This window comes from Kogia breviceps, chromosome 11, assembly GCF_026419965.1.
Source record: "Kogia breviceps isolate mKogBre1 chromosome 11, mKogBre1 haplotype 1, whole genome shotgun sequence".
Classification (NCBI taxonomy): Eukaryota; Metazoa; Chordata; class Mammalia; order Artiodactyla; family Physeteridae; genus Kogia; species Kogia breviceps.
This window is the reverse complement of record NC_081320.1, coordinates 72,809,842-72,834,881: the sequence shown is the minus strand read 5'-3', so window position 1 is coordinate 72,834,881 and position 25,040 is coordinate 72,809,842. Positions and strand designations below refer to the sequence as shown.

Below are 25,040 nucleotides of genomic sequence, written 5' to 3'. Positions count from 1 at the left end.
AGATGAAAGATGCAATAATCAATTTTACACACAACCTGGTTGAGGAGTGAGAGGGAATCATGGATACACAAAAATTCATCCATGCATAATCCCAGAAAGCCTTAGAAGCCTTCAAAGATATACAATCATATGCAAACAATATATACTATGGTTAAACATCAAGGCTTATAGCAAGCAAGCAAAGTTTGTTCTACCATACTGTTTTCACAATCTGTATGAAGTCCCTATTGGCCTTACCATATTGTCCCAAATTTTTCCAGAGCCTCCACAAGGTCTGCTTCCACCACAGATTCACAGAGTCCTCGAACATGGACAACGGGTGAAACAGAAACTTTATGATGACTTCCACCTGCCTCCTAGCAAGATAGAATAATGTCTAGTTAAAAACTTTAAAAGTCTAAATAGATTGCATCTTTTAGTAAACCAATCTCTGTATTAAAAAGCAAACATTAAAAAAAAAATCCCAAACCAAATTGCAATTCATAAGTTAGCGAAAGGACCCGAGAGTAAAATCACTAATTAAATGTTTGGCATGAAAATTCTGATTTCTTAAAAGGGAGCATTCTCTCTCAGTAAGAACTACAGATAAGTTATTTAATAACTCATTTCAACGTCAACTTACATAATATTGTACATCAACAATACTTCAATAAAAAAATAACTTATTTCAACTTCAAGGAAATCTCAGAAAAAATGTCAGCAGATACACAGAGCATGCTACAATTGGAAACATACTTTATATTCATAATTTCACTTCCATAAAAATCAAAATCTCAAGTAGACCAAATGAACAAAAAGTCCCAATTAAAATTTCTTCTTTAATATAGATTATACACTTTATTTTTCCTGCAATATAGATTAATATCATCTTTTGTCCTCGTTTAATTGGTTACCTAGTCCCACAATAATTTGAAGTTATTCAGTACACCTGACAACTTAAATTTATACAAGATACCATCTTTGCTGATGAACAAGGAGTATGCAAAAATACAAGCCTTGGGAAATTTCCTGGCAGTCCAGTGGTTAGGACTTGGTGCTTGAACTGCCAGGGCCTGGGTTCAATCCCTGATTGGGGAACTAAGATCCCACAAGCCATGTGGCACAGCCAAAAAACAACAAAAAAACAAAAACAGCCTTCCTGGGCTTCTGTGAACTACTGTGTATCTTTGAGTATGCCCAGCAAGAAGTTTTAAAACATATGGTCTTAAACTTTATTTTAAAAGAGACTATGTAGGAGAATTAGCTTGAAAATGAAAATAGCTCTCATTTACTTATTCAAGTTCTATTAAGACAAACATCTGTATTTACAACTAGCCACTGAGAACCTCTCTTGCATCACTTCAGAAATGACCTCCATAAAAAATGAAATCTTGCCATTTGTGACAACATGGATGGATCTAAAGGGTATTATGCAGAATCTAAAAAACAAAATAAACCAACAAGCAAAACAAAACCAAAACAGACTCACAGATACAGAGAACAAATGGGTGGTTGGGGGGGAGGGATGTGAAACAGGTGAAGGGGATTAAGAGGTACAAACCTGCAGTTACAAAATAAATAAGCCATGGGATGTAATATACAGCATAAGCAATATGGTCAATAATATTATAATAACTTTGTATGGGACTGATGGTTACTAGACTTATGGTGATCATTTCATAATGTATGCAAAGTCAAATCACTATGCAGTACACCTGAAGCTAACAATATTATATATCAACTATATTCCAATTAAAAAGTAATTTCTAAAAGGAAAGAAATGAATTCCAAGTACAATTCACACATATGCCAAAAAAATCTATTAAAGGTTTTTTTCTCCTATAAACAGGAAAAAAGGGTTTTTCCTCCTAATCTAAAAACACAAATGTTTTACGATTAAAACTTAAGGATCGGGCTTCCCTGGTGGCGCAGTGGTTGGGGGTCCAACTGCCGATGCAGGGCACACTGGTTCGTGCCCCGGTCTGGGAGGATTCCACGTGCCGCGGAGCGGCTGGACCCGTGGGCCATGGCCGCTGGGCCTGTACGTCCGGAGCCTGTGCTCCGCGACGGGAGAGGCCACGGCAGTTAAGAGGCCCGCGTACCGCAAAACAAACAAACAAAAAACTTAAGGATCATTTTAATGAGACTCACCAACTTTGCTTTATTACCATAAAAACTGTTAGAAAATACTATAACAGTCTTGTGCCATGCCAATAAAAACAGTCAGAATTTTTAAGAAAAGAACTAATTTAAGTATATAAAGTAACGATGAGACTATTCTTATACTCTTGTCAAATCCAACAAATAAATTAAATCCTTTGCAAATACTAATTCAGTCCTTGGAATTTTATTTGAATTGCTTATGCTGAGTCTTTTCTACAGTTAAACAGATATTCATTACATGCCACTAAGTCTGAAATGAATCATTCTGATTGTACCCTATGTATACCAACACTTTATTAGCAACCTGTTAGCAACTTTCACAAATGCGACTGCCTCGGTGAAACTCAATAACCAAATGTACATTATCATCATTAAGCTCTTAACTACTGGATGACAATAACGCAGGAAGAAAGCGCTAAGTAATACCTAAAAACTTAATTTAGAGAAAACATTAAAAGTATAAATAATAAGTTTTACTCTAAAAATAATTAGACAATAATAAACTACAAAAAATAAGACAGTCTTCTCCTTTGGTCCTTAGAAATGAGCTAGCAAAAGTAAAAATGCAAAAGAAAACTATATTGGCCTGGGCTCCTCAAAAAGTAAAAAATAGTGGAAGGAAAATTTCAGACTGAGAGTAAAGACAGACAACAACCAAATGCAGTAAGTGAGCCTTCATTTTATAATTGATAAAAACTGCTATAAAAGACATCTTATGGAAAATTGGAGAAATTGAAATATAAACAGGATATTACTGGGTTAGCCAAAAAGTTCATTTGGGTTTTTCTTTTTTTTTAAAACATCTTTATTGGAGTATAATTGCTTTATAATGGTGTGTTAGTTTCTGCTTTACAACAAAGTGAATCAGTTATACATATACATATGTTCCCATATCTCTTCCCTCTTGCATCTCCCTCCCTCCCACCCTCCCTATCCCACCCCTCTAGGTGGTCACAAAGCACCTGGCTGATCTCCCTGTGCCATGAGGCTGCTTCCCACTAGCTATCCACCCTACGTTTGGTAGTGCATATATGTCCATGCCACTCTCTCACTTCGTCACAGCTTACCCTTCCCCCTCCCCATATCCTCAAGTCCATGCTCTAGTAGGTCTGTGTTTTATTCCCATCCTACCCCTAGTCTCTTCATGACATTTTTTTCTTAGATTCCATATATATGTGTTAGCATACAGTATTTGTTTTTCTCCTTCTGACTTACTTCACTCTGTATGACAGACTCCAGGTCCATCCACCTCACTACAAATAACTCAGTTTCATTTCTTTTTATGGCTGAGTAATATTCCATTGTATATATGTGCCACATCTTCTTTATCCATTCATCTGTTGATGGACACTTAGGTTGCTTCCATGTCCTGGCTATTGTAAATAGAGCTGCAATGAACATTTTGGTACATGACTCTTTTTGAATTATGGTTTTCTCAGGGTACATGCCCAGTAGTGGGATTGCTGGGTCCTATGGTAGTTCTATTTTTAGTTTTTTTTTTGTTTTTTTTCCTGTACGCGGGCCTCTCACTGTTGTGGCCTCTCCCATTGCAGAGCACAGGCTCCGGACGCGCAGGCTCAGCGGCCATGGCTCACGGGCCCAGCCGCTCCGCGGCACGTGGGATCCTCCCAGACCAGGGCACGAACCTGCGTCCCCTGCATTGGCAGGCGGACTTCCAACCATTGCGCCACCAGGGAAGCCCTATTTTTAGTTTTTTAAGGAACCTCCATACTGTTCCCCATAGTGGCTGTATCAATTTGCATTCCCACCAGCAGTGCAAGAGTGTTCCCTTTTCTCCACAACCTCTCCAGCATTTATTGTTTCTAGATTTTTTGATGATGGCCATTCTGACCGGTGTGAGATGATATCTCATTGTAGTTTTGATTTGCATTTCTCTAATGATTAATGATGTTGAGCATTCTTTCATGTGTTTGTTGGCAATCTGTATATCTTCTTTGGAGAAATGTCTATTTAGGTCTTCTGCCCATAAGATGTTTTTGATTGTCTTAGGTACCATTATGATGGCAATGGCTATATGAAAAGAATATCCTTATTCTTAGGAAAACTGTGATATTTAGGGATGAACTGTCATGATGTCTCAACTTACTTTCAAATAGCATAGAGAAAAAAAAGTATGTATATAAGTATATACACATATAGAGATAAAATCCCAAATGGCAAAATGTTTAAAACTGCTGAATCTAGGTGAAGGGCATATGTAATTAAATATTTTACATAATAAAAAAATTGGGAAATTATTGTATATTTAAGACCCATGAAAAGGTATGAAGAACAATATAAAAATATTCATTAATTCACCACCCAGTTTAATAAATATAGCACTAGGAAGAGGGAGCTAAACACATCTCTTCCTACCTCCCTTCCCAACACAGAATACAGTGCTAAAAGATGAGTACTTTTCAAACTGGTCTTCTTACAGAGAAATGGATTATAGGATCAATTTTTAAAATCTCTCAAAAGATCTGATTTTAATATATTACTACTTAATTATATTTCTTAAATGAAACAGATCAAGATTTAAGTTATTCTTTAAAAGCTGAAAGATGTTAAATGCAATCAATATGGTACTTAGGGTAAGATATGATTATCTCAACCTCAAGGCTGAGAATATATCCCATACTCTCTGTATTTCCCTTATTCCCACTCAATGACTCTGCCTTTCGTGAGTTTATCTACCTTGATATTTCTCTATCTTTAAATTATGTCCCCTTTTCTTGAACTTAAAATTTTCTCATCCTTTCTGTAGTTTATTTAAAAAATTTAAAAACGCTAGTGTTGTTTCCAAATATAAAACTGATATATTAAAGGTATCTTTTCAAACTATATTTTCACCACCCCTTTTTCCCCCCAAATACTAACATGTTTCTTTTTTTATAAATTTATTTATTTTGAATTTTATTTTATTTTTTTATACAGCAGGTTCTTATTAGTTAACCATTTTATACATATTACTGTATATATGTCAATCCCAATCTCCCAATTCATTACAACAATAAATTTATTTATTTTATTTACATTTATTTTGGGCTGTGTTGGGGTCTTCGTTGCTGCGTGCGGGGGCCACTCTTCACTGCGGTGTGCAGGATTCTCATTGCGGTAGCTTCTCTTGTTGCTGAGCACGGGCTCTAGGCGCACGGGCTTCAGTAGTTGTGGCTTGCCGGCTCTAGAGCACAGGCTCCGTAGTTGTGGCGCACAGGCTTAGTTGCTCCATGGCATGTGGGATCTTCCTGGACCAGGGCTCGAACTCGTGTTCCCTGCATTGGCAGGCGGATACTTAACCACTGCGCCACCAGGGAAGCCCCTAACATGCTTCTTAAATCAACATTTTATCTCTACCTATACTATATAGTGGTGATAAGAAATCTGAAATCATCTTCAGAGCTTCTTTTACTACCCTAAAATTACCTCCTGTAAGCATCATACTATGCCTCTGAATCTTAAATTGGTGAATAAGTCAGTATTGTTTACTCCATCCATATATTAATACTTTGACCATGTCTTCTAAAGTTTAAGGAGTTTTTTTTAATCCTTTCTCATACAGAAGCTCAAATTCTTTCCATTTCAAATGTTTAGTTATCTAGGTTCTCTCCTGGTCTATCTATATCGATTATTTATCAGACTAGAAACAATATTCCAAATATGTACGCAGCAAATGGAGGTATACCTGCAATTTCCGTATACTTTTTTCTTTTTAAATTACTCAACCCCTTCTTTAAGTAAACTGGGTCAACTATAATGAAGACATTATTTGTTCCTCAGTGCAAGCTACAGACAAGTTACAAACCCCCAGGCCCTCTTCAAAGGCTACCTCAAAGGCAAACTCCAATAACATCCACCTTGAGTGCTAATTTTGACGACTGCAGACTGAAAACCAGGCTTAACTAAAGAGAAGGGAAGCTCAGAATAGAATAGAATATAAATGAAGCTTCCATATGAGAGAAATGAGAAGGGCCCATTAAAACTCTCGATATAGTAAAACTGTAAACTCACAAAGGAAATGTACAATGTCCTCAGGCTTTTTATTTTCCCACCATCTCCACGCATAACACGTGCTCAACAGCCATTGAACAGCCTTTTCTGCCCTCCTATAAATATAGGATTAAAAAAAACCAACCTCAAATTCAATAATTCATCCCCCAAATCCAAACGTGCACAGGTCCACTGCAAGTGATTATCAGCCTCTCCTTAGTCACCTCCAACGACAGGAAAACACACTACCTTGTGAGACAATCTACTATATTTTTAGGAAGTTCTTCATAATACGCATCCAAATCTGTCTCCCTGTAACTTCCTATACAAAATGGCCTTTGAAGTCAGACCAGCGTTTGAATCTTTGGGCATTTACTGGCTCTGCGATCTTACGCTACGCTACTTACTTAACCTTTCTGAACCTCAGTTTCACTTTTAAAAAAATAAAACAGGGCTGCCCTGGTGGCGCAGTGGTTAAGAATCCGCCTGCCAATGCAGGGAACACGGGTTCAAGCCCTGATCTGGGAAGATCCCACATGCCACGGAGCAACCAAGTCCGTGCGCCACAACTACTGAGCCTGCGCTCTAGAGCCCACGAGCCACAACCACTGAGCCCATGTGCCACGACTACTGAAGTCCGCGTGCCTAGAGCCTGTGCTCCACAACAAGAGAAGCCACCGCAATGAGAAGCCCACGCACTGCAATGAAGAGTAGCCCCTGCTCGTCGCAACCAGAGAAGGCCCGCAAACAGCAATGAAGCCCCAATGCACCCACAAATAAAAAAATAAAATAAAATTTTAAAAATAATTAAAAAACAAAATCTTCATCAGTTAAAATTACAACAAATAGGACAAATATAAAATGTCTAGCACAGTGCTAGATGTTATTAACAGGGTTCGGTAAACATTAATTGCCACCTCCTATCCTTATCTTCATTTCCCTCTGCTACATAACCTTCCTATAATTTGAAATGATTTCTTAAATCACACCTAAGTTTACCCTTCAGGCTAAATGTCCCCCAGAGTCTTCTGTCATTCCTCTTTTTTCCTTTTTTTTTTTTTTTTTTTTTTTTGTTGATATGCGGGCCTCTCACTGTTGTGGCCTCTCCCGTTGCGGAGCACAGGCTCCGGACGCACAGGCTCAGCGGCCATGGCTCATGGGCCCAGCCGCTCCGCGGCATGTGGGATCTTCCCGGACCGGGGCACGAACCCATGTCCCCTGCATCGGCAGGCGGACTCCCAACCACTGTGCCATCAGGGAAGCCCTGTCTTTCCTCTTATGATATGATCTTGAGTGCCTTCTCTATTCTGGTAATCATTTTCTGGATACATTAGAATTTATCAAAGTACCACCAAGAAATGAGTACAGATTTCCAGATATTTAAGATTATCCCCCCTTTTACTTTGGATACTTCACAGATACTTCACAAAGATCAAGGACAAACTAGTTTTAAGGGACAGCTGCAAATAGCTTTTAACTCACACTATACTTACAGTTAACTAATACATGGTTTTTCTTTTTTTTGTTTTAATATTTATTTATTTATTCAGGGTGTACTGGGTCTTAATTGTGGCATGCGAACTCTGAGTTGCAGCATGCATGCGGGATCTAGTTCCCAGACCAGGGATCGAACCCAGGCCCACTGCACTGGGAGTGTGGAGACTTACCCACTGGACCACCAGGGAAGTCCCGGTTTTTCTTAAAATTAGACAATCACATCTCTTTACTTGATCTTCTTCTTAATAGAGCAGATCCAAAACACAGGAAACCCTTTAATTTTCCTATCCAAAGTTTTAAGGAACATTTGATTACATAACAAAGATTAAAAATAACTTTGATTCAAATAACTTCTTAAGTAATCTTGGGCTTCCCTGGTGGTGCAGTGGTTGAGAGTCCACCTGCCGATGCAGGTGACACGGGTTCGTGTCCCGGTCCGGGAAGATCCCACATGCTGCAGAGCGGCTAGGCCCGTGAGCCATGGCCGCTGATCCTGTGTGACCGGAGCCTGTGCTCCACAACTGGAGAGGCCACAACAATGAGAGGCCCGAGTACCGAAAAAAAAAAAAAAAAAAAAAGTAATCTTTATTTTTTTTGCTCATGTGGTAGAAATCCTTTGGTTTTGCCTACCCAAAACTCCTTCTCCCTTCTTCTAGCTGAACACAAAAACAAGCAAATGAACAAACAAAAACTCCTCAACCCCATATTATTCCACTGGTATTCTCAGTCACACGGTCGTAACTCCCCAACTTCAGAGGTAGTCCAGTGACTAGTTGGGGGTAAGGAGATATAAAAAATGGCTGATCAGAGGAGATAGCTATGGACTCTGAGGGAGAGACTGTTCTCTATTTGCTAGCTATAAAAATGTAAGCCTAGCTTTATCACTACATAGAGGAAATAGAGCTGAAACATGGAAAGAGACAGAATCTAGTCCCTATGACATCATCTAAAACCTTCGATCCTGCCATGCCTAAAACTAATGCTACAACTTGGCATTCATAGTTATTCAGGCCAATAAATTCCCTACCCCTGCCCCCTTTTTGTTTTGTTTAAGCTCATATGAGTTGGTGCTGTGACTGCAACTGCAAGCTTTGAAAGTTGTATTCAATTTCATAGAGGGAAAATATATATTTTCCCTGCTTTATAAAATAAAGCACTAAATAATGTAGAATCACAGATTTTTAGATATGGAATTTTTTTTTTTTTATATCCCATCACCAAGAACAGCACCTAGCACATGACAGGGCTCAAGTATTATTTTTTTAATGAGCTAAGAGATCACATTGATCATCTAATCCAACCATCTCATGTGATAGGTAGCAAGTTGAGTTCCAAAGAGGTTAAGTCACAAAGCATGTTGGTAGCAGAGCCAAGACACCTGCTCTGGTTGGGCTTAGGGCTCTATTAACAGCACTTTTCACTATATGTACTAACATGAAGAAACTGTCACTTGTTAAAACCAAAAGATAGTAAAAGCCTACTACTTTTCATTTACTTCCCAAAACTAAGCCTAAAATTCTCACTCTTCTGCAGCAGCTTAGCTAAATAAGACACAGGACATTACCGTAATAGAAGCCTCAAGGCTGGCACTTACCTCTGAGGTACACACCAGAGGGTAGTTACTATGCTCACTGTCACAGTCTCTAAACTTTTCCTGTGGGAGCTAAGCTAACAAAGTGACTTCATCCCATCTCCCATTCTAGATTCATCTCAATAAGCCATCATAATAGTCCTATCATCTCTGTAATTCAGATCATTAAAGTTTAACAGTATATCTTAAATTCAAACTAGATTCTCTATATAACGCATATTCCTTTGTTTGGAAATCCTAGGATCCATATTTTTTATCTTGGCATTTTGCCATCTTACAAGTCTACTTATTGAAAGTTGAGAAACTTAAATTTTTACCTCATCAGCAATCACTTTCACCATCTTTGATTTGCCTGTTTAGTCACTAGCAGAATAGAGTAAAAGAAAAACTTAAAAGTCTCTAAAATGCATTAGTACTCCATAAATTTTTATTGATACCAATGTCTATAAAAGCAGACTTTTTTTGTAAGTAAACTCCCAATTCAGTTCCTCAATCAGTTTTGCCAAGTGAAGTGCTAATATTCAGAAGTCAAGCTGCTTTCTTAAAAGTTAGCAGATACAGAAATTTACTATTAATATGATCTTGAAGATCATGCCTGTTAAACTTAAGAACACAGTTTACTCCACAAGAGTAAAGTAATTGTATAATACATAGCATGAACCTCCATAATTAAGCTTTGTTCAAAATGCAGCCCAAAGAATTTGAAATACTCTGGGAGTTTTTGCTCTTCAAAGTTAGTACCAGAAGACACAAATTTGAAGAGTCTTACTTTTCATATCCAAACTACAAACTCATTTCTCTTTACACCTTAAAACATTATTCACAATGATCAAGTCATCTTTATTTTTTTTTTTTTTTTTTTTTTTTTTTTTTTTTTTTTTTTTGCGGTATGCGGGCCTCTCACCGCCGTGGCCTCTCCCGTCGCGGAGCACAGGCTCCGGACGCGCAGGCCCAGCGGCCGTGGCTCACGGGCTCAGTCGCTCCGCGGCACGTGGGATCCTCCCGGACCAGGGCACGAACCCGTGTCCCCCGCATCGGCAGGCGGACTCTCAACCACTGCGCCACCAGGGAAGCCCTCAAGTCATCTTTAAATCAGGAGCATTTGTAGAAACAGTTTTTCTTAAATACTCACATTCCTCTTTAAATCTAGTTATTATTAAGTAACTCAAGGAAAATGAAAAGCCAAACAATGTAAATCATTGAAGTCTTACTGTACACTTTTACAAACTTCCAACTAGCATTGAAAGAATTACCTATCATTGTACCTGATCTGCATTTACCTAAACACTTTGTACAAAGGGGCTGGGCTGAAGTTGAGTCAAACCCTTTTCCGTTAGATGAATTACCATATTTCTCTATGATGAGGCACTAGACAGTAAACTTCTATTCAGGGCATTCCTGTCCTATTAAAATTTTATTATGCACAGGTTTCCATAGTTGCAATGATTTCAAAATAGTACCCAAAATTACATGAAGAAAAATGTTTAAAAACAGGAAAAATAATCTTTCATTAGATTTCACAGTACAATATTGGTTCTACTGTTAAATAAAAGCAATTCACCCTCTCCTAAGAAGCAACAGCAATAAGATAAACAAAATTTGAATTTATAACTCAATCTGCATACATTAGTTCCTGCCTGGGTAATTTAAAAGCTGCATTACATTAATCACTGAACTACAACTTCAGGTATGGAAAACGTGAAGTTCAACTTTCACATTTTACATTGTAAGAGAACTCAGAACAGTAGTTAACTGACTTCCCCAAGGTCACACAGATTGTATGCTAGCTAAGACTCCTGACTCTCCCCAAGACCTGTCCAGTGCTATTTCCACTGCTAGATACAGTTCACTTTGGATGTATTAATTATACATTATTTTCTTCCCAACATCCAAAATACTATTGGCTTAATATTTAATGTTTTCAAAAACAACTTTTGTAAACTGGTTAAAGTATCTTTCCAAGACACTTAATGGAAGACATTTCATGCTACTGCACAAAAACTCGAACAAGATTTTTGGCAAAAGAAATACACTGATCCAGTGCATCTAAATATCAGTTATAAGAGTCCAATATTCCAATTGTGTTTTCAATTTCCACAATGGAGTTAGCTTTGAACTGAAACTTCCTAAGAAAAAATGCACTTTCTTTATTCACACTTTCAAGTTACATTTTGAATATTCCAAATATTCAGGTACAGAAGTCGAAAGCAATATCTAGCCATAATAAAACTATTTGGGAATTCCCTGGGTCCAGTGGCTAGGACTCTGTGCTTCCACTGCAGGCGGGGGCACGGGTTTGATCCCTGGTCAGGGAACTAAGATCCCGCATGCCGAGCAGTGCAGCCAAAAAAATAAATATTATAAATAAAAATAAAATTTCACTTAAAAAAATAAACTATTTTATTTAGAGGAAGAAGCAGCTCCTTTTTAAAATGTGTTGCAACATTATCGTATTTGTGAAGTCTAACACCGGGGATTACTGACCAGAATTTTTACATTAAAATGCAAACAGGAGCTAAAAGAGTTCTAGTTTGCCTCTTATTAAAGGTGAAAAACATTTTAATCTAATATTAGAATATATGTGCACTATTTCGTAAATTTCGGGTTAAGTTTGCTTTAACAAAATCACAATTAGAACATGTTAAATGTTTAAAGAACATCCCAGTCATTAAGACAGCTTAAGCGCACCAAAAAGGGCAAAAACGTTTCCTTTGCTTTGTTTCCTTAGTCTCCATCCAGCTGAAGCTGAGTTGCCACTTGCTGTGGATAAAAGGATTTTCACATTCCTTCTGCCTCCATCTAAGCTTTCTGACGAGAGAAACAAGAATCTAGGAACGTGTGTTTGATGCAGTCCTGAGTTCAGTTCTTTTTGTGGAACGAATTGGGAACACACTGCCCATGAAGAACTGAGGTGATTTTAAGATTTCGTTTTACTTGTAAGTAGGCGTGTGCGAACACCTGCCAACGCATTTTATTTTTAACCGAAGAGCTAAACACTATACTGAGCAATCATCAGGAAACTGGGGAGCAAAGCTTGCGCGCCAGGCCTGCCAAGAGTAAAAATTTTTAAATTCAACCTTTAGGGGAACTGGGCGGTGAGAGACCCAGAGCGTAATTTGTCACTTATTGGTGGCTCTCCTCAGGACCCAGGCGAGGAGAGCCCTGGGCGGAACCAACGCCACCATCCTGTGATTGTGACCAGGGCGCAGATGCTGCGGGCAGGGGGCTGAAGGGAGCTGGTCGTCAGACGCCGGCCAGCCGCCCGAGGAGTGAAAACTAACAAAGGGCTAATCGCGCACCAGAGCCCCCCGGAGCGGAAGCAACGCCTCCCCGCCGCCCCCGCCCCGCGACCCTCCCCAAGTTCGGGCCAGCAGTGGACTCGCTACGGGGCCTGCGGCCAGGCCGGGACCGGATTCGCGATCGGGATGCTGGAAACAGGTAGGGCGAAGAATAAAAGCCCCAAAGAGAAGGGCCGGCGCTTCCTGACCCCGTCAGCGCAGCGAAAAGGGAAAACGAGGCGGGCGGGAGGCCCCGAGGCCGAGTCCCTGCCGCTGGGCCCTGCTTCCCGGGGAGCCGCCAGGCACGGCGGTCTGGGCGCCGCGCTTTGTTACCGGCTGTGAGAAGCTCCGGCCGCCGCCACCGCCGCCGCTATCGCCCCCGCCCCGGGGCGTCGCTTCCCGGCGGTTCTCGCCTTCCTCGGCCGAGTAGTCGATCTCCCCCTCCTCGGTCTTGAGGCGCTTGGCCTGGCTCTCGTACTCCCGGTCCTCCTCGTACGTCTCCCTGGGGGAGGATGAGGAAGAGGACATGGCGGCGGCCGGAGGGACCGGCCGGCTAGCGGGTGGGGGTGGCGGCGGGGCGCGGGCCTCGGACGCCGCCGGCCAGTCCCCGTCGCAGGCAGCGCCTCTTCAGCGAAGATCTGCGCGGCCTGGCTGTTCGCGTGGGCCGCGCGCCCAGAAGCCGGCTGGGTGCGGAGAGTCCGCGGGACGAGGAGGGCGCCCCGGGAAGAGGCTCCGGAGCGGCCGCTCCCCTTTATCAAGGAGCCAACATTCAGCCTCTCCTTCCTCCTCCGTCTCCGCTCCCAGTCCCGGGGAGCAAATCTAAGGATGGGGACGCGACCGTGGCTTCCGGTCTTCCCTCCTCCCCTAATCCACTCTTCGCCGCCCAGGCCGAGCCTCCACCCCCACCTTCGCGGCTGCCGTGCAGGATCGAATCCAGCCGCAGCCCGCGGGAAGCGCCCCCCCCCGAAGCCCGGGCCTCGCTCCCTATTGGCAGAGGGAAAAGTCGACCAGGCTTCCAATTGGCTGCAAGGGCTATTCGTCAAAAGCCGCCCACGGTCTGGCCTCGCCCCTCTCCCTGCGCCTTCCGAACTCCCAGCAGGTTTGCTAGTCCTGACCGCTCAACGCCCGCCGTGCGCGGACCTGTAGCCGTTGCTACCCGACGGCCGCTAGCGCTGTTGGGCCAACTGGAGGTGAGGCGCGGAGTGAACCCCGGCGGACGAGGAGGCGTGCAGTGGGGCCAGGACTGCGGTGTTAACCACCGTCCCGTTAATTTAAATGCTTTTATTACTTCTCTTCAAAAGAGAAGATCCCTTCAGAGACATCTCGCAGCCCTGAAACTACAGGCGGTGAGGGGAGAAAAGGGATTAGAATCGTGAAAGTAGCCTTCTCCCTATGTTGTGTGCAAAATCTGATACAAGTGGATGGACTCTCTCCCCGCCCCTAAGTAGATATTCCAGAACACTCAACATTTCCTGAGGTGCAAGTGTGAAGAAGACGCTCGTTTGATCGGTTAGCACTCATGGGTCTTCTGGACCCTTCTTTCGTGACAATTACGGGGGACTTGTATCAAGTCCCAGCTCCCATTTAAACCTTCCACATAAGGTTTCATCCTTCATGCCAACCCGTTCCTTTCGAGGCGATCTATTTATTTTACATCATTTATTTTTTAATTTTTTTTTTTTTTTTTTTTTTGCGTTATGCGGGCCTCTCACTGTTGTGGCCTCTCCCGTTGCGAAGCACAGGCTCCGGACACGCAGGCTCAGCGGCCATGGCTCACGGGCCCAGCCGCTCCACGGCATGTGGGACCTTCCCGGACCGGGGCACGAACCCGCGTCCCCTGCATTGACAGGCGGACTCCCAACCACTGCGCCACCAGGGAAGCCCCTACATCATTTATTTTTGAAAGATATGAAACCTATCAAAAGCCTGTTTCTCCTTTGGACCACACACAGCTCATTTCCTCTGTGGAGCCCTGAGGCCTCTGCGAGGTTCTAGTTACTGCTCTCTCTTTTTGCAACAGGGCCCTTTATACCCACCTATTAGGATGTTCTGTTTTCAAGACTAGAAGCGCTTGGAGACAGAAACTGTGCTCTTTTCATCTTTGCAAACCCAGTTCCTGTACAGTCCCGGGCGCAAGTTCCCTGCTCAAGGCTGAACGAGTGGGCCTTGGGAAATAAAGGTCCAGTGTCAGAAGAGGAACTGGCAGATCTCACGCAACCTAACTGCCCTCGGTGACTCTAACCCTTGGAGGATTGCCTAGGGTCAAGAGTCACTTAAGTGTTTCTAATGTCCTTGTCCCTCAGACGCGTCCCTAAGTGTGGCTCTTCCTTTACTAAAGGTGTGGATTTTTCCCTCCCCCAGCCTATTCTCTCTTCTTTCCAAAGCTATTTCCTCCCCCCCAAAAAGCCATTTGTATTTATTGCTGACAGTGCTTTAACCTACGTTTGTTTTGTTACTTTTATAATTTACACTGCCTGTCGTTTCGGAATCCATTTGCAAGCTTCTTCACAACACCGTACAGCTATAATCAAATTCGTGTGCGCCTGCAGGTGTACACTGACAAAATAGAACTAAAAAACAATTCGAATTTTTTTTTTCTAAATTATGATAAAATGGAAGTAGAAGTATCAGAGAGGGAGCTGCAGAGCTGGGTGCAGATGAGGAAATGTTGGCAGAGCACTGGGAACAATGAGCAGAGCTGAACGGCCTTGTACAAATTTCCCAAATATTTTGTGTGATAGTGAAAATATTTAAAATTCTCAAAGCCTGCATCCAACCTATGGATTATACCAGGTTAAAATGCAGCTCTCACACCAATCAATTGGTAAGGAAGCCCAGCCTTGCTGAACCTTGCTAGTGTACTCAGCGTTTACTTCACTAAAAGTAGGTTAGGGCTTCCCTGGTGAAGCAGTGGTTGAGAGTCCGCCTGCACATGCAGGCGACGCGGGTTCGTCCCCCAGTTCGGGAAGATCCCACATGCCGCAGAGCGGCTGGGCCCTTGAGCCATGGCCGCTGAGCCTGCGCGTCCGGAGCCTGTGCTCCGCAACGGGAGAGGCCACAACGGTGAGAGGCCCGCGTACCGCAAAAAAAAAAAAAAAAAAAAAAAACAACTAGGTTACAGTCAATATGTACTAGTATTAAACTTAATTCTTTTTTTCGAACAGCTCAAATCAAATTGTTAATTTAAAAGACTAAGAAGTAAAACTCAGAAAGCTTGTTTAAAACTCATCCGTGGGGCTTCCCTGGTGGCGCAGTGGTTGAGAGTCTGCCTGCCGATGCAGGCGACACGGGTTCGTGCCCTGGTCCGGGAAGATCCCACATGCCACGGAGCAGCTGGGCCCGTGAGCCATGGCCGCTGAGCCTGTGCGTCCGGAGGCTGTGCTCCGCAACGAGAGAGGCCACAACAGTGAGAGGCCCGCGTACCGCCCCCCCCCCAAAAAAAAACAACTCATCCGTTAGGGGCTTCCCTGGTGGGGAAGTGGTTGGGAGTCCGCCTGCCGATGCAGGGGATACGGGTTCATGCCCCGGTCCGGGAGGATCCCACATGCCACAGAGCGGCAGGGCCCGTGAGTCATGGCCGCTGAGCCTGCGCTCCGCAATGGGAGAGGCCACAGCAATGAGAGGCCCGCGTACCACAAAACAAAAAACAAAAAAAAACAACTCATCCATTAGTACATTGACCGTGAGTGACCTTTGAGCTTATTGCAGATGAATTGTTCAGTGACAGTAAGTTCTCAGATATGGAAAAGACTAACTAGCTCATCACTAAAACATGAGAAGAGCTAAATAAGGAGGGCATAAATTATATTATGCACGATTTAACTTAGGTGAGATCAAGAAATTACACACTTCCCAGTTAGCCAGAAATGCCTTTAAAACTCAGAAACAGCTCCTAAATGCGTGCACATAATCAGTTACTTAGCTCAACCTGGAATCTCTTTTGCACTACTGTACATACAGCCTCAGGCCTTTGGTAAATTGTCTGAATGCTTGATTGGATTGGCTGCTGTTGATTGGGGTAGGCAGCAGCCATGAATTCCCATTGAGCAGTTGGAAGGTGACTTAGGGGGTTATACTAGAGTGAGAGAGAGCTCCAGGGAAGGTCTAGGGAAACTGATAGTCAAGGTCCTTTATAATCTAGCCCCAAATTGCCCTTCAGTTTTAAACCTCATTGCTGACCTATGTAAAGTAATTTATAAGACATTGTGCTGGGCGATGAAGAGACTAGAAAACTATATGAGCTGGTTTCTGTCTTCTTTTTTTCTTTTTTTTTTTTTGTGGTACGCGGGCCTCTCACTGCCGTGGCCTCTCCCGTTGCGGAGCACAGGCTCCGGTTGCGCAGGCTCAGCGGCCATGGCTCACGGGCCCAGCCGCTCCGCGGCACGTGGGATCTTCCCGGACGGGGGCACGAACCCGTGTCCCCCGCATCGGCAGGCGGACTCTCAACCACTGCGCCACCAGGGAAGCCCTTTTTTTAAATTAATTAATTTATTTTTATTCTTGGCTGCGTTGGGTCTTGGTTGCTGTGCGCGGCAAGCAGGGCTACTTCTTAGTTACTCCGCGGCATGTGGGATCTTCCCCGACCATGGCTCGAACCCGTGTCCCCTGCACTGGCACGTGGATTCTTAAGCACTGCACCACCAGGGAAGTCCCTGGTATCTGTCTTCTCAAAGCTTGCAATCAAGTTGAGGAAACGCACATTACCCAAGAGAGGCTACAAGGCACATCTAACATACATGTAATAACAGCAGCCACTTACAATGTGCCAGCCACTGTGCTAACCACTACAAGGGTCATGTCAATAAATTCTGACAAAAGCCCCCTAACAGAGGCATTATTATTACTATGGCCGTTGTACAATTAAAGAAAGTCTAGGAGAAGTTAAGAGACCTGCCCCAGAGCCACAGTTAGTAAACTAGAGAGCCAGGACTGGAACCCAAGCATCCGATTCCAGAGCCAGTACTCTTAGTCAAGAAGAATGATGATTTAAGTATTGCATTGTTTACTGCCATGGACATACAGATCAAATTTAGAGTCATTTATCATGATACTTATTCATTCACTAATTTCTACTAGGGCTTTTACAGCTGTAACTCTGGGAAGGCATAAATAGGTTGTAATTATCAGTTTTTTCGTTGGTATAATGAAATTCAATTAGCTTCCATAGGAAATTATAAATATAATACACTGTTTTAGTGTTCATTTTAAAATGTAATTTCTATAGACAAGGCCCAGAAATCAGAAGGAAATTCTCACCATTTTCTGATGGATGCATCGTTTGAACAACTAGAGATGCAAATTATAAGATATTCATACCCAAACTCAATTTCCAATATTGCTATTACACTTAATACACAAAACTTATGTTTCCTGCCTCACCTTCTGCAAAAATCAAATAAAACCTTCACCTTACTTGTGAGCAATATTTCCAAAGGATTGGAACCCTAGAGATGTATTTTTTTTTATTTTATTTATTTTTTTTTTTGGTGGTATGCGGGCCTCTCACTGCTGTGGCCTCTCCCCCCGCGGAGCACAGGATCCGGACGCGCAGGCTCAGCAGCCATGGCTCACGGGCCCAGCCGCTCCGCGGCACGTGGGATCCTCCCGGACCGGGGCACGAACCCGCGCTCCCTGCATCGGCAGGCGGACTCTCAACCACTGCGCCACCAGGGAAGCCCCTAGAAATGTATTTTAATTAAGACATGTTTAACATGAAATCCAGCTTAGAACAAAGTCCATTCAGAGACAAATCAATTAGTTCCTATGAAAGTTTGTCAAATCCAGAGTATACTATTTGTGATGATACCACTTTCCTTGTTAGAGATCACCAAGAACGAGCACTATGGTGTTTTACCCAAACTAGCCCCTTTAATTCAGTCCACATTTGGTTAGTTATGGTGGTAAGACACCACCGTTCCAAAAGGATGCACCCTGCAGGAAGTGCCTCAAGCACTATTAGCTCACTGTGTAGTCAAGTGTAACCACAATGGTATTCTCTTTCAGATTCTCTATCAGGCACATCTGCTTTGGGGCTGGAGCTGCCACTGTGTTTGGCCTCTTCAAAAAAATAATAATTTGTGACAGATCTGCAAAAATAAATACATTGACCCTAGAAGGATATCTGGTATATGACCAGACCATGACAGGTAAAATTCATATTCTTGTTATCAGTTATAACCACTTACCTTTAGTCTTAGAAATAATATTTATTTTCACCTTTCTCTTTGACTCATATAAATTGATAGTGTTTAGACATCTTTAAAAATAATTGTAATAAATAGAGTAAAATCATAGCATCTGTCCACTGTTTAGAGTAAATAGAATTTATCAAAGTAAATTCATCTTGTATATGAAAATATAGGTAAAACAAAATTAACCGGTAGCTGCTCACATTTAACAAAAACGTATTAGGTGCTACAGACCACTCCCAATTATAAGTGATCAGTAGCATGTAATACCTTTTTGTTAAGTATGAGCTCTCAGTTCTTCTTTTCTTTTTAAATTTGAGTAAAAAAATATCTTGGCTATGGCCCACCCCACCCCATCAAGGAAGTTTCCACGGTAAGCAAGTCACTAATAACCTCATCCTTTCCTGATCGTTGATGTTGAGTCCAGTATAAAAATGACAAGAAGGGCTTCCCTGGTGGCGCAGTGGTTGAGAGTCCGCCTGCCGATGCAGGGGATGCGGGTTCATGCTCCGGTCCGGGAAGATCCCACATGCCGCGCAGCGGCTGGGCCCGCAAGCCATGGCCACTAAGCCTGTGCATCCAGAGCCTGTGCTCTGCAATGGGAGAGGCCACAACAGTGAGAGGCCCGCGTACCACAAAAAATAATAATAATAAATAAAAAATAAAAATGACAAGGTATGCTAACGATAACACAAACTAGGGTTTGTATTTTTTATTTTTAAAATTAAAAAAAATTTTTTGGCTGTACCATGTGGCATGTGGGACCTTATTTCCCAGACTAGGGATCGAACCCTTGCCCCCTGCAGTGGAACCTCAGAGTCTTAACCACTGGACTGCCAGGGAACTCCCTGAACTAGGTTTTTTAGACCTCAGTTGTGGTTTTTTTTCCCACAATTATTATTTTTAACATCTTTATTGGAGTATAATTGCCTTACATTGTCGTATTAGTTTCTGCTGCATAATGAAGTGAATCAGCTGTGTGTATACATATATCCCCATATCCCCTCCCTCTTGCATCTCCCTCCCACCTTCCCTATCCCACCCCTCTAGGTGGTCACAAAGCACTAAGCTGATCTCCCTGTGCCATGCTGCTGCTTCCCACTAGCTATCTATTTTACATTTGGTAGTGTATATATATCAATGCCACTCTCTCACTTCTTCCCAGCTTACCCTTCCCCCTTCCCGTGTCCTCAGGTCCATTCTCTACGTTTGTGTCTTTATTCCTGTCCTGCCCCTAGGTTCTACAGAACCATTTTTTTTTTTTTAGATTCCATATATATTTGTTAGCATACGGTATATGTTTTCCTCTTTCTGACTTACTTCACTCTGTATGTCAGACTCTAGGTCCAACCACCTCACTACACATAACTCAATTTCATTTCTTTTTATGACTGAGTAATATCCCATTGTATATATGTACCAAATCTTCTTTATCCATTCATCTGTTGATGGACACTTAGGTTGCTTCCATGTCCTGGCTATTGTAAATAGTGCTACAGTGAATATTGTGGTACATGACTCTTTTTGAATTATGGTTTTCTCAGGGGATATGCCCAGTAGTGGGATTACTGGGTCGTATGGTAGTTCAACTTTTAGTTTTTTAAGGAACCTCCATATTGTTCTCCATAGTGGCTGTATCAATTTACATTCCCACCAACAGTGCAAGAGGGTTCCCTTTTCTCTACACCCTCTCCAGCATTTATTGTTTGTAGATTTTTTAATGATGGCCATTCTGACTGGTGTGAAGTAATGCCTCATTGTAGTTTTGATTTGCATTTCTCTAATGATTAGTGATGTTGAGCATCCTTTCATGTGTTTGTTGGCAATCTGTATATCTTCTTTGGAGAAATGTCTATTTAGGTCTTCTGCCCATTTTTGGATTGGGTTGTTTGTTTTTTTGATATTGAACTGCATGAGCTGCTTGTATATTTGGGAGATTAATCCTTTGTCAGTTGCTTCGTTTACAAATATTTACTCCCATTCTTCAGGTTGTCTTTTTGTCTTGTTTATGGTTTCCTTTGCTGTGCAAAAGCTTTTAAGTTCCATTTGGTCCCATTTGTTTATTTTTGTTTTTATTTCCATTACTCTAGGAGGTGAGTCAAAAAGGATCTTGCTGTGATTTATGTCATAGAGTGTTCTGCCTATGTTTTCCTTTAAGAGTTTTATAGTGTCTGGCCTTACATTTTGGTCTTTAATCCATTTTGAGTTTGTTTTTGTGTACGGTGTTAGGGAGTGCTCTAATTTCATTCTGTTGTGTAGCTGTTCACCACTTATTGAAGAGGTTGTCTTTTCTCCATTGTATACTCTTGCCTCCTTTATCAAAGATAAGGTGACCATATGTGCGTGGATTTATATCTGGGCTTTCTATCCTGTTCCATTGATCTATATTTCTGTTTTTGTGCCAGTACCATACTGTCTTGATTACTGTAGCTTTGTAGTATAGGCTGAAGTCCAGGAGCCTGATTCCTCCAGCTCCGTTTTTCTTTCTCAAGATTGCTTTGACTATTCGGGGTCTTTTGTGTTTCCATACAAATTGAAAAATATTTTGTTCTAGTTCTGTGAAAAATGCCAGCGGTAGTTTGATGGGGATTAAATGGAATCTGTAGATCACTTTGGGTAGTATAGTCATTTTCACAATACTGATTTCTTCCAATCCAAGAACATGGTATATCTCTCCATCTGCTTATTTCATCTTTAATTTCTTTCATCAGTGTCTTATAGTTTTTGCATACAGGTGTTTTGTCTCCTTAGGTAGGTTTATTTCTAGGTATTTTATTCTTTTTGTTGCAATGGTAAACGTGAGTGTTTCCTTAATTTCTCTTTCAGATGATTCATCATTAGTGTATAGGAATGCAAGAGATTTCTGTGCATTAATTTTGTATCGTACAACTTTATCAAATTCATTGATTAGCGTAGTAGTTTTCGGGTGGCATCTTTAGGATTATCTATGTATAGTATCATGTCATCTGCAAACAGTGACAGTTTTACTTCTTCTTTTCCAATTTGTGTTCCTTTTGTTTCTTTTTCTTCTCTGATTGCCATGGCTAGGACTTCCAAAACTATGTTGAATAATAGTGGCAAGAGTGGACATCCTTGTCTTATTCCTGATCTTAGAGGAAATGCTTTCAGTTTTTCACCATTGAGAATGATGTTTGCTGTAGGTTTATCATAGATGGCCTTTATTATGTTGAGGTAGGTTCCCTCTATGCCCACTTTCTGGGGAGCTTTTATCATAAATGGTGTTGAATTTTGTCAAAAGCTTTTTCTGAATCTATTGAGATGGTCGTACGGTTTTTATTCTTCAATTTGTTAATATGGTGTATCACATTGATTGATTTGTGTATACTGAAGACTCCTTGCATCCCTGGGATAAATCCCACTTGATCTTGGTGTATGATCCTTTTAATGTGTTGTTAGATTCTGTTTGCTAGTATTTTGGTGAGGATTTTTACATCTATATTCATCAGTGAATTGGTCTGTAATTTTCATTTTTTGTAGTATCTTTGTCTGGTTTTGGTATCAGGGTGATGGTGACCTCATAGAATGAGTTTGGAAGTGTTCCTTCGTCTGCAATTTTTTGGAAGAGTTTGAGAAGGATGGGTGTTAGCTCTTCTGTAAATGTTTGATAGAATTCACCTGTGAAGCTATCTGGTCCTGGACTTCTGTTTGTTGAAAGATTTTTAATCACAGTTTCAATTTCAGTGCTTGTGATTGGTCTGTTCATATTTTCCACTTCTTCCTGCTTCAGTCTTGGAAGGTATACCTTTCTAAGAATTTGTCCATTTCTTCTAGTTGTCCATTTTATTGTCATAGAGTTGCTTGTAGAAGTCTCTTAGGATGCTTTGTATTTCTGCAGTGTCCATTGTAACTTCTCCTTTTTCCTTTCTAATTTTGTTGATTTGAGTCCTCTCCCTCTTTTTCTTGATGAGTCTGGCTAAAGGTTTATCAATTTTGTTTATCTTCTCAAAGAACCAGCTTTTAGTTTTGTTGATCTTTGCTATTGTTTTCTCTGTTTCTATTTCATTTATTTCTGCTCTGTTCTTTATGATTTCTTTCCTTCTACTAACTTTGGGTTTTGTTTCCTTCTACTAACTTCTTCTTTCTCTAGTTCCTTTAGGTGGAAGGTTAGATTGTTTATTTCAGAGTTTTCTTGTTTCTTGAGGTAGGATTGTATTGCTATAGACTTCCCTCTTAGAACTGCTTTTGCTGCATCCCATAGGTTTTTGATCATCGTGTTTTCATTATCATTTGTCTCTAGGTATTTTTTGATTTCCTCTTTGATTTATTCAGTGATCTCTTGGTTATTTAATAACGTATTGTTTAGCCTCCATGTGTTTGTGTTTTTTATGTTTTTTTCCCTGTAATTGATTTGTAATCTTATAGTATTGTGGTTGGAAAAGATGCTTGATATGATTTCAATTTTCTTAACTTTACCAAGGCTTGATTTGTGACCCAAGATGTGATCTATCCTGGAGAATGTTCCATGTACACTTGAGAAGAAAGTGTAATCTGCTATTTTCGGATGGAATGTCCTATAAATATCAATTTAATCTATCTTTTCTATTGTGTCATTTAAAGCTTGTGTTTCCTTATTAATTTTTTGTCTGGATGATCTGTCCATTGGTGTAAGTGAGGTGTTAAAGTCCCCCACTGTTTTTGTGTTACTGTCGATTTCCTCTTTTATAGCTGTTAGCAGTTGCCTTATGTATTGAGGTGCTCCTATGTTGGGTGCATGTATATTTATAATTGTTATATCTTCCTCTTGAATTGATCGCTTGATCATTAAGTAGTGTTATTCCTTGTCTCTTACATCATTCTTTATTTTAAAGTCTATTTTATCTGATATGAGTATTGCTGCTTCAGCTTTCTTTTGATTTCCATTTTCATGGAATATCTTTTTCCATATCCTCACTTTCAGTCTCTAGGGGCCCCAGGTCTGAAGTGGGTCTCTTGTAGACAGCATATATACGGGTCTTGTTTTTGTATACATTCAGCGAGCCTGTGTGTTTTGGCTGGAGCCTTTAATCCATTCATGTTTAAGGTAATTATCGATATGTATGTTCCTATTACCATTTTCTTAATAGTTATGGGTTTGTTTTTGTAGATCCTTTTCTTCTCTTGTGTTTCCCACTTAGAGAAGTTCCTTTAGCATTTGTTGTAGAGCTGGTTTGGTGGTGCTGAATTCTCTTAGCTTTTGCTTGTCTGTAAAGCTTTTGATTTCTCTGTTGAATCTGAATGAGATCCTTGCCGGGTAGAGTAATCTTGGTTGTAGGTTCTTCCTTTTCATCACTTTAAACATATCATGCCACTCCCTCTGGTTTGTAGAGTTTCTGCTGAGAAATCAGCTGTTAACCTTATGGGAGTTCCCTTGTATGTTGTCATTTTTTCCTTGCTGCTTTTAATAATTTTTCTTTGTCTTTAATTTTTGTTAGTTTTATTACTATGTGTCTCGGTGTGTTTCTCCTTGGGTTTATCCTGCCTGGGATTATCTGCGCTTCCTGGACTTGGGTGGCTATTTCCTTTCCCATGTTAGGGAAGTTTTTGACTCTAATCTCTTCAAATATTTTCTCAGGTCCTTTCTCTCTCTCTTCTCCTTCTGGGACCCTTCATAATGCGAATGTTGTTGCGTTTAATGTTGTCCCAGAGGGCTCTTAGGCTGTCTTCATTTATTTTCATTCTTTTTTCTTTATTCTGTTCCATGGTAGTGAATTCCACCATTCTGTCTTCCAGGTCACTTATCCGTTCTTCTGCCTCAGTTACTCTGCTATTGATTCCTTCTAGAGTTTTTTTTCATTTCAGTTATTGTATTGTTCATCTCTGTTTGCTTGTTCTTTAATTCTTCTAGGTGTTTGTTGTTTAATTCTTCTAGGTCTTTGTTACAAACATTTCTTGCATCTTCTTGATCTTTGCCTCCATTCTTTTTCTGAGGTCCTGTATCATTTTCCCTATTTCCCCATTTCGTTATTCTGAATTCTTTTTCTGGAAGGTTGCCTATCTCCACTTCATTTAATTGTTTTCCTGGGGTTTTATCTTGATCCTTCTTCTGGTACATAGTCCTCTGCCTTTTCATTTTGTCTATCTTTCTGTGAATGTGGTTTTCATTCCACAGGCTGCAGGATTGTAGTTCTTCTTGCTTCTGCTGTCTGCCCTCTGGTGGATGAAGCTATCTAAGAGGCTTCTGCAAGATTCCTGATGGGAGGGACTGGTGGTGGGTAGAGCTAGGTGTTGCTCTGGTGGGCAGAGCTCAGTAAAACTTTAATCAACTTGTCTGCTAATGGGTGGAGCTGGGTTTCCTCCCTGTTGGTTGTTTTGCCTGAGGCAACCCAACACTGGAGGCTACCTGGCTCTCTGGTG

At 41.3% G+C, this 25,040-nt stretch overlaps 2 protein-coding genes across 7 annotated transcripts in view; one reads left to right on the top strand and one right to left on the bottom strand.

Moving 5' to 3' along the window:
* HNRNPLL (heterogeneous nuclear ribonucleoprotein L like) overlaps positions 1–13,461 on the bottom strand; it is a 39,504-nt gene extending 26,043 nt beyond the window's left edge. For 2 of the 4 annotated variants that reach the window (XM_059078822.2, XM_067007763.1), the window contains exons 1-2: positions 12,832–13,375; positions 238–356 (exon numbers count right to left, since the gene is read on the bottom strand). In XM_059078822.2, coding sequence (XP_058934805.1) covers positions 238–356; positions 12,832–13,026 — 314 coding nt within the window. In that variant the 5' untranslated portion in view covers positions 13,027–13,375. Of the gene's footprint in view, positions 1–237; positions 357–12,831 lie in introns of all 4 variants that reach the window. The other 2 variants (XM_059078821.2, XM_067007764.1) reach the window with 2 other exon arrangements.
* GALM (galactose mutarotase) overlaps positions 12,184–25,040 on the top strand; it is an 89,442-nt gene continuing 76,585 nt past the window's right edge. Inside the window, exons 1-2 of one of the 3 annotated variants that reach the window (XM_067007766.1) lie at positions 12,376–12,658; positions 18,502–18,644. In XM_067007766.1, coding sequence (XP_066863867.1) covers positions 18,638–18,644 — 7 coding nt within the window. In that variant the 5' untranslated portion in view covers positions 12,376–12,658; positions 18,502–18,637. Of the gene's footprint in view, positions 12,659–18,501; positions 18,645–25,040 lie in introns of all 3 variants that reach the window. The other 2 variants (XM_059078836.2, XM_067007767.1) reach the window with 2 other exon arrangements.